Below are 10,234 nucleotides of genomic sequence, written 5' to 3'. Positions count from 1 at the left end.
CGAAATTATCCCCCCCACCCCAAGAAAAGCTCTACTTTGTAATTTGTCCATTTTCTGTATTTAGCCCTGTGTGGCTATAATAAAAAGATATCTATCTATCTATCTATCTATCTATCTATTGTCTGTCTGTATCTTTTTATCTATTTGTCTCTCTGTATCTATCTATCTATCTATCTATGAGAGATGTTTAACTGCTATTTCTTGCAGATTTAATGATCGCGTTGCAACTTCCTCCTTGTCCCATAACGCATGTTCGAATTTCAGCGTGTTTTTATAGGACACATCGATAGTCTTTAAATTACATCTGCAAAATCTCACTGAAATCGCGAGTTTTTCAATGGAAAATAGTAATATTTAGTTATCGTATCACTTTGATGACATAACTACAGGTGTTGCTTCTTAATAATTTACCTGGAAAAAAACAAAAACAAAAAAAAACAAGTAAATATCTTTTTTGTTTTAGTCATTGAACTGCAGCAATGCCGGGCCACCACCTTGAAGGGGTTTCAAGCGAACGAATCGATCCTGGTATTTGAATTATTTTAAAACCTGCTACATAGCTATCGGTGGTTTTTGCCGAACCGCCACCAGTCACAGGGACGTAAACAAAGCAATACCGGTTGTCAAGCGGTGGCTTGGAACAAACACAAAAGCACGCACACAGATATACATCTATTTATCTGTCTATGTCTATCTGTAAGTCTTTCTATCTATCTATCTATCTATCTATCTGTCTGTCTATCTATCTATCTATCTATCTACCAGACTATTGGATGTTATACATCGCTGGTCACAATGCGCTTTGCATCGTTTCTTAGCTTTCAAATGATACCAACCTGCTGGCTAGATGAAGAGGCCAACATTTCCCCAGACTGGAAGGCTAGTCCATTGTGGTGTTATTTATTTGCAGCCAGAGGAGACTGGAACAACCTGGTCTGGGAATCGAACCCACAATCTGGCGATTGCCAGTGCATCACCTTAACCACTAAGCCACACACCTTCACATTTCTCTCCTCTCTCTCTTTCCCCTCTCTCTCTCTCTCTCTCTCTCTCTCTCTATATATATATATATATATATATATATATATATATATATATATATATATGTATATAAATTTATTAATGAGGGTAGAAATTGATATTAATAAATTAAAACCAGTGGTCTAGCATATTAAAAAAATCTGAAGATTAAAATTATATTACATACAAAAATAAGAGGAATGACCAGCAAAAGTGGACTCCTGTATGATAGAAATAGATGCCGAATCATCTAACCATGAAAAAAATTTTACTGAGAACATTTTTTTCGTGGTTAGATGATTCGGCATCCATTTCTAGCATATAGGAGTCCACTTTTGCTGGTCATTCCTCTTATTTTTGTATATATATATATATGCATATGTGGGCACAGGACGTCACGAAACTTGTACGACAAAAAATAAAAAGTACGAGTACATGGAATATGAATTATTTATTCAAACAACGAAAGACATAAATGGAAAACAAAACAACAAAGAACGACCCTTCATCAGTTGTTGACTGTTTTTCTAATACATATACCCATATACCTAGGTCTATTCCCCATTTTTTTTTTAGGAGGCGGTAGCCACAGCAAGACACACACCAAGTATTCCATTTATTTCCCAGCTCAAAGACGGCAAGATATACATATATATATATATATATGAGACAAGCTTCATTCAGTTTCCAACTACCAGTCCACTAACAAGTCTTTGGTCAGCCCAGGGCTTTGGTAGATGCTTGCTCAAGATATCTCACAGTGCTGGTCTTGTGCCAAAATTTGAAACCAATATGTCCTATAAAAGTCAGCTGTTTATGTATGCACTGAAAGGTAGCTTGCTTGAAAAAACAAGTAATGTTTGACTACAGGGAAAAAAGGCGTTCAACCATATCTTTATTTCTGAACTGTTTTGCCCTGTTCTTTTCTTCTGCTTCATCCCAAGTAATTGTTGGTAAGTAAATGAAGAATGAAGCCTACAACTACTTTACCTGTTTGTGTTTCCATAGACAACCTGTTGAACTCCTGCTCTGTGTGTGTGTGTGTGTGTGGGTATACTTATTTTTGGTTGAGTGTAGGAAGAAGAGAGAAGGATTGTGTGTGTGTGTGTGTGTGTGTTAATGTGTATGTATATGTAGGGATGAGAGAGAGAGAGCGTGTGTGTGTGTGGTCTTTTTATTTAGTTCTCTGCCCCTCCCCCTTGATTGTTCTCTTTCAAGATGTCATGTCAGCTACATCCTGGTCAGTCACATGACATGTCGGAGGTGAGGTGAGACAGATGGCTAGAGAACTCTTCACCAGTTGTGGTGTTCATAACAAAGGACACCCCACACCCTGCCTTGTAGCATTATATTGTTGTGGAAGTAGAAACTGATGATGATGATGATGATGCTGATAGGGGAAAGGTTGTAGTGAAGGCATAGTGATGGTGGTGATGTTGTTGTTGTTGGTGGTGGTGGTAGTAGTGGTGGTAGAAGTTCAACTGGTGCTCTTTTGTTTTACACCTTGCTTGTTTCTGTCATTTGACTGCAGGTCATGCTGGAGCACCACCTTGAAGAATTTGTAGTGGAATGAATCGACTCCCATTACTTATTGATTTTTTTAATTTGATTACTTATTTTATAGGTCTCTTCTGTCAAACCACAAAGTTATGGGGATGTAAATACACCAAGACTGCCTGTCAGGTGGTGCTGGGAGGTGGGGATGGTGGACAAAGAAACACACACACACACACACACACACATAGGAGTTACCTATATATATATATATATAAACAAATAGTAAATGAGTATATGCATATATACGTACAGGTATGTGCGTACCGACATCCACCAGTATGTATAGGTGCATATCTGGGTACAGGACATTGCAAACAAAACGTAGACGAGAAAACACACAAGCCACATAGAGAACATTCTACTTCATCAGCTACCCCCGTTTTAACACCGGCGTTTCGAAGAGTTGGGCAGGATGCATCGTTAAAACGGCTCTTCCCATGGACTGCAAATTAAATTTGTATACACAAATTAAATCTTGCCATGGAGGAATATATATATATATATATACGATGGGCTTCTTTCAGTTTCCGTCTACCAAATCCACTTATAAGGCTTTGATCAGTTCAAATGCTACAATAGAAGACGCTTGCCCAAAGTGCCATGCGGTAGGATTGAACCCAGAACCATGTTGTTGGGAAGCTGACCCTTTGAAATACAAGTATAACTCATTTTTGCTAGCTGAGTGCACTGGAGCAATGTGAAATAAATTGTCTTGCTCAAGGACACAATATGTTGCCAGGAATTGAACTCATGAGCTTACAATCATGAGTCAAATGCCCTAACCACTAAGCCACGCGCCTTCACTCCTAAATATAATAGTATTTGGTTCCTTTCAATGCATGGTTTCAGATTGAAATTCTTGCAAAACGAATTCAGAATATCAAAGGTAATATTTCTGCAAAATATTCATATGCTGGTGTGGCTGTGTGGCAAGGTTTTTGCTTTCCAACTATATGGTTCTGGGTTCAGTCCCACTGCCTGACACCTTAGGTAAGTATTTTCTACTATAGCCTCAAGCTGACCAAAGCCTTGTGGGTGGATTTGGTGAATGGAAACTGCAAGAAGCCCATCATATATATATGTGTGTGTGTGTCTTTGTGTCTGCTTTTGTCCTCCACCACAACTTGACAACCAGTGTTGGTTTGTTTACATCTCCATAACTTAGCAGTTCAACAAAAGTGGCTAACAGAGTTAAATACTGGAGTTGATTCCTTTGACCAAAATCTTTCAAGATAGTGTCCTAGCATGGCCACAGTCTAATGACTAAAAGAAGTAAAAGATAAAAGATGTTATTTATTACAATCATTCTGTGTGTGTATGTGAGCTTTTTTTTTTTCTTTTAAATGAACCTCTTTGTGACTTGGGCTTTGGATCAGCTACATTTTGACTATGTATCTTTTATATTTCAGGTAAAAAAAAACCTGTATGGCCACTGACTACTTCACAATTACAGTATATTGCCAAATTTAAAGAACTGATTTGTGGCTTGTGGTTTATAAATGGACATCATGTGATCTTGAAGTTGAAAGCCTGACCAGAAGAATTCTATGTGAAAAAGTGTCTTCAAAATTAATGACAACAATCCTATTGCTTGAGTCAAAGGGTGAGTCTTTACTCAAGCAGTGGCTAAACCTTAGAGAAATAGAAATACCAGCCAAACAGCCTCTGAAATCACATCCTTTCATCTTAAAATAGGAAGGGCACATTGGAGAATGTAGTTATTGATTGATATACAAAAATGATGTGTAGGTCATGGTTGGAATATTTGTGATCATAGATTTTCTCAATCAGAGCTGACTTGCTGTTAAGCAACAACACCACCAACAGCCCTTACTACAGAAGGGGGTCGGGTCAGAGTTCCTATGGCGTCTCTGGGTCGACCCCTCAGGTTCACACGTCGCATGCGATGCTACATTTTCGGCTTTTGCATCAACGTCTTCCTTGTATGCAACATCTTGGTTCACCAGACATGGACCAAGTGGAACAGTGCTCTCGTCGAGAAGCCCGATAGTTGGTCACGAACTGCCGGCAAGGGTTCTGCACAGAAAACCCAGGGAGATAATGAATACCGTGTGTTGGTCAGCCGTTTCCGAAAGCTGATGGAGAACGCTGTAGAATCGAGCAATTTTTCATCTAGCGAAAACGATGAATCGCTCGAGTTGATCAGCAATGCTGAGAACGGAACACTTCGTTTCAAGAACCGGAGCAGCGAACAACTTTTCAACTGTCAGGATATCGAGAACATAACTGACAAACACTACATCGGATCGGGCTGGACAAAGGCTGTGTATAGCGGAGTTATATCGTCCAAGAAAGTTGCAATGAAGACTGTCGACATTGGAGGGCAAGATGTGACCAACTGTGTGAAATGGGGTCAGACTCTTGCAGAATGTTATTACAGAGCTGCACAGAAAATTGTCAAAGAAATTGTTCTCCTGCAGGAATTGGAACACCAGAATCTCGTTAAGGTAATCGAAACTTTATTATCATTACTTGGATTATAATTTTTCAAGGGTGGTAGATTGGTACAGTTGGTAGTGTGTTGGACAGTGTTTAGTGACACTTTTTTTTTTTTACATTCTGTGTTCAAATCACACCAAGGCTAACTTGGCTTTTCATCCATCCAGGGTCAGTCAATAAGATAAGTAACAGTCAAGTACTGGAATCAATACAACTAATTGATTGACCCTTCTCCTTAATTGTGTGACCTTGTGCCAGTTAGAAATCAATATGATTATAAATTTTTTAACCTGATTGACATCTGTGTTCGAATCTTGTTGAAGCTTACATTGCCTTCCATCCTTCCTGGGTCGATAAGATGAATACCAGACAAATACTGAGACCGATTACAATTGACTAACCCTTGTACCTATGTTAGAAATCAATACACACATAAATTTTTAACCCATTGACTTCTGTGTTCAAATCCCAACAAGGTCTACCTTTGCTTTTCGTCCTTGCAGGGTCAATAACATAAGTACCAGACAAATACTAGTATCAATACAATTAATTGACTATTTCTTCTTTCTAATTGTATGGCCTTGTGCTTATTTTATGTCTCAGTCATCGTCATCATCATCATCATCGTTTAACGTCCGCTTTCCATGCTAGCATGGGTTGGACGATTTGACTGAGGACTGGTGAAACCAGATGGCAACACCAGGCTCCAATCTGATTCAGTATGATTATAATTTCTCAACTTATTGACTTCTGAAAGATTGGTTTCAGTATTCGCATCAGGGGTTACTCTCGTTTACTCTTTTACTTGTTTCAGTCATTTGACTGTGGCCATGCTGGAGCACTGCCTTTTAGTCGAGCAAATCAACCTAAGGACTTATTCTTTGGAAGCCTAGTACTTATTCTATCGGTCTCTCTTTTGCCGAACCGCTGAGTTACGGGGACGTAAACATACCAGCATCGGTTGTCAAACGATGTTGGGGGGACAAACACAGACACACAAACATATACACACACATACATACATATATATATATATATATATATATATACATACATATATACGACGGGGTTCTTTCAGTTTCCGTCTACCAAATCCACTCACAAGGCTTTGGTCGGCCCGAGGCTATAGTAGAAGACACTTGCCCAAGGTGCCTCGCAGTGGGACTGAACCCGGAACCATGTGGTTGGTAAGCAAGCTACTTACCATACAGCCACTCCTACGTCATTTTTTTTTTTTTTGGCCTATGGACCCTTTTGATTACTGTTTTATTCTGGTGGACCCCAACAGCCATTCAATATTTACACCAACTTGTATCTATTGTTATGGGAGAATCCTGAACACCCCCATGTGACTGCAGGTGGACTAACCAATTGCAATAGATAAAGACTGAGTGAACTGTCAGTGGTAGGGGTTGACAGTGTTAGTTCATCCGTGTTGGTTTACCATGTTAGCTCTATGTGTGTTGGTTTAACAGTCGCTAGTTGAACAGTGAATACTGAGTATTGTACCAACGTTTGAATAGTACGGAGTGCATTCTGTGTTAACATATATTTCTGTGATGGGTTATTTTTAGATAGTTACAACCAACTTTTTATTTGTGTAATACCATTTTACACCAGACGTGTATTGTTGTTGTTGGCACTCTGTTGCTTACGACGTCGAGGTTTCCAGTTGATCCGATCAACGGAACAGCCTGCTCGTGAAATTAACGTCCAAGTGGCTGTGCACTCCACAGACACGTGTACCCTTAACGTAGTTCTCAGGGATATTCAGCGTGACACAGTGTGACAAGGCTGGCCCTTTGAATTACAGGTACAACAGAAACAAGAAGAAAGAGTGAGAGAAAGTTATGGTGAAAGAATACAGCAGGGTTCGCCACCATCCCCTACCAGAACCGCGTGGAGCTTTAGGTGTTTTTCGCTCAATAAACACTCACAACGCCTGGTCTGGGAATCGAAACTGCGATCCTATGACCGCGTGTCCGCTGCCCTAACCACTGGGTCATTGCGCCTCCACACCAGATGTGTGTACCCATGTCATAACACCCTATCTATGCTTGCTTGTAACTACATAGACAACAAAAACAATTAGAAATATGGTACATGCTACCAACTGTAGTCACTTGCATGTGGGGGTTGTATGTAGTTAATTTAATGCTTGCTGCATGTTTACTGATTTTACCATATTCTTTGTTTCAATAGCAGTGTGTTGACGGTTTCCATTTTCTTTCAGGTATTGGGTTACTGCATCCCTGAAGAACAGTACAACGGTGATGATGTTACTTTGGTGTCTTTAATTACAGAGCTGGGTGACACTATAGATCTGATCAAACTGCTGCCTATGAGCTGGGAAGAAAGACTACGAGTAAGTATTATCCATCTGCTGGGATCTTGCATTGTAAATGTACAAATGTTCCTAAAAGCCTTTTAAAGGATATTTGTTGCTTCATTCAAAAATTTCTATGGGGTATAATGAATGTGAAGTTAAGGGGCTAGTTTTAATGACTACATGTTAATTTATATAGGGAAGCTAAATTTTAGGGATCTGTTTAGAACTTTGCTTGATGTGGTATCAAAAAGGGTAAACCCTTTTGATACCACATGGGTTGGACGGTTTGACTGAGGACTGGCAAGCCAGGAGGCTGCACCAGGCTCCAATCTGATCTAGCATCGACCACACTTGAATGGTGCTTTTCACATGCCACCGGCACGGGAGCTACTCAGGCGGCACTGGCACCAACCATGCTCAAATGGTGCTTTTTATGTGCCACTGACACTGGCATCAGCCACACACAAATGGTGCTTCTTGTGTGCCACCGGAACGGGTACCAGTCAGGCAGCACTGTCATTGGCCATGACTACGATTTCACTTGACTCAACAGGTCTTCTCAAGCACAACATATTGCCCAACAATTGAAGGGTACTTTTGAACGGACCGGTTATGCGACACTGGCATTAGCCATGGCTACGTTCTCATTTGGCTTGCCGGGTCTTCTCAAACATAGCATATCTCCAGACGTCTTGGTCGCTTGTCATTGCCTCTGTGAGGCCCAACATTCGAAGGTCATGCTTCACCACCTCGTCTCATGTCTTCCTGGATCTACCTCTTCCACAGGTTCCCGCCACTATTAGAGTGCAGCATTCCTTCACACAGCTTCCCCCATCCATACACAACACATGACCATACCAGTGCAATCGTCTCTCTTGCACATCACATCTGATGCTTCTTATGTCCAACTTTTCTCTCGGAGCACTTACACTCTGTCGTGTATGCACACTGACATTTCTTTCAAGCCTGCGCATGTCTCAGCAGTTACAGCCCATACTTCACTGCCATGTAGCATGGCTGTTCGCACACATGCATCGTGCAGTCTACCTTTCACTCTGAGTGAGAGGCCCTTTGTTACCAGCAGCGGTAGGAGCTCTCTGAACTTTGCTCAGGTTTTTCTTTATTAAAACCTGCAATCAGAATTTTATATTAATTTATGTCCCAAACATCATCCTTTAATGTCTGCTTTCCATGCTGGCATGGGTTGGACGGTTTAACAAGAACTGCCCAGCTGGAGAGCTGTCCAAGCTCCAGTTGTCTGTTTTGGCATGGTTTCTATGGCCGGATGCCCTTCCTAACACGAACCACTTTACAGAGTATACTGGGTGCTTTTACGCAGCTTTTCAGGCTGAGAAGAAAAAAAAAAATTGTCAAAGTATCGGTCACTCTCCGACAGGTTATATGGTCGAACCTGTGGCAGTTGAGACCCCCTCTCGGTGTTCTTGGGTGCTGGACCATATCCCTACTCACTGCTATCAGGGCAGAGATTGCTGTCCACAAGTACTAATCCCTTGCTGTCTTCCTGGGCAACAATTTTTTCCATTTTGTCTTCTGGTGCCATGAGAAATGTTTCTATATCATGAGAGGTAAGATTCTCCATTAATCCTAACAGATTTTGGTATTAACATCTCTCAGATAAAGAAAAGCCAACAAACAAACAAACAAAAAAAACTAGTTCCAGTGGTAGTCAATTGTAGCTGTGATACCTGTTGTTGGTTAACTCCTCCCTCTGGTCAGCCTTGATCCAGCAGACCTATTTATCAAAGGCATTCCAGCCATGACCATCTCTTATTATTGTATGTCTGTCTAGGATTTCATTCCCCAGTGTGCATTTACTTTCGTTTTTTTTTTTAAAAGTAAAGTGTGGTTTGAGGGAAATTTTGGCTACACTGTCTAGCAGGCTTGTACAACCATTTATAAGGCAGGCTCTCACATTGACTCCTGGGTGACATTGGACCTAATTTGTTATGGCAGGACTTGTAACTGACAAGTGAGTCAACAGACTGCTGTGTGTGTGTGTGTGTGTGTGTGTGAGAACAGCTGTGCGTTTGGGGAAATGTGAGCATCTGTGTATGTATGAATGTAATTAAATGTGTAAAGCTAAATTCTCATGATTGTGTATGGTTGTGTGATTAGATATATAAAGACATGTTTATGTGTAGGTTGGGTGTGTGTGTATACATACGCACACATACATATAAATGTGTAAAGAAATGGCCCCTTGGAAAATGGATGTTAAATAATGATGATATATGTCTGTGTGTATGTGAGTGTTTACTTATATATGTGTGTGTGTTCACTTATATATATGTGTGTGTGTATGTATATAATTAGATGTGTAAAGATAAATATTTGTATGCCTGTGCAAATATATATAATTAAATGACTGAAAATAAATGTTTGTGGTTATATCTGTGTGTGTGTGTGTAATTTGATGTGTTAAGGTTAGGATAGTTTGTGCTGATGTGGAGTGTGTGCGCAAGACATGTTTTAAGACATGCATGAGTGTGTGTATGTGTGTCTGTGTGTCATATTAGTGGAAACATGTAGTTCATGGAAGTAATTGTGTGTGAAATCCCGCAACACCTCATGTGGTGTGTAAATGTAATTTGAGGTGTCTGGAGAAATTTGTGTGTATGTAATGTGTGTGTGTTTGTTGTGTTAGTGTGTAGATGTGTGTTTGTTCATTGTATTAGAGAGTGTGTGTGTGTGTGTGTGTGTGTCTGACATCTTGAATTAGATGAGATAAGATCCAGCCTGCTTGTTTTCTGTGTAGTTGGAGATGGGATAATAGGATTGGTGTAGTTAGTTGTCTGGGTACTGAGGGTGGCTGTGAGAGTTAATTCATAGTGGTGGTGGTGGTGGTGG

At 40.3% G+C, this 10,234-nt stretch overlaps 1 protein-coding gene across 3 annotated transcripts in view; it reads left to right on the top strand.

Annotated features, from left to right (window-relative positions):
• Positions 1 to 10,234, top strand: part of LOC106882243 (extracellular tyrosine-protein kinase PKDCC) — a 30,812-nt gene that overhangs the window by 4,805 nt on the left and 15,773 nt on the right. For all 3 annotated transcript variants that reach the window (XR_008265602.1, XR_008265603.1, XM_014932851.2), the window contains exons 2-3: positions 3,987 to 5,045; positions 7,271 to 7,402. Coding sequence is in view for 1 of the 3 variants with exons in the window: in XM_014932851.2 (XP_014788337.1) it covers positions 4,440 to 5,045; positions 7,271 to 7,402 (738 nt within the window). In the remaining 2 variants the exon portion in view is untranslated. The remainder of the gene's footprint in view (positions 1 to 3,986; positions 5,046 to 7,270; positions 7,403 to 10,234) is intronic.

The sequence above is a fragment of the Octopus bimaculoides genome, chromosome 15 (genome assembly GCF_001194135.2).
Source record: "Octopus bimaculoides isolate UCB-OBI-ISO-001 chromosome 15, ASM119413v2, whole genome shotgun sequence".
Classification (NCBI taxonomy): Eukaryota; Metazoa; Mollusca; class Cephalopoda; order Octopoda; family Octopodidae; genus Octopus; species Octopus bimaculoides.
This window is presented reverse-complemented; position numbering and strand designations above follow the sequence as displayed.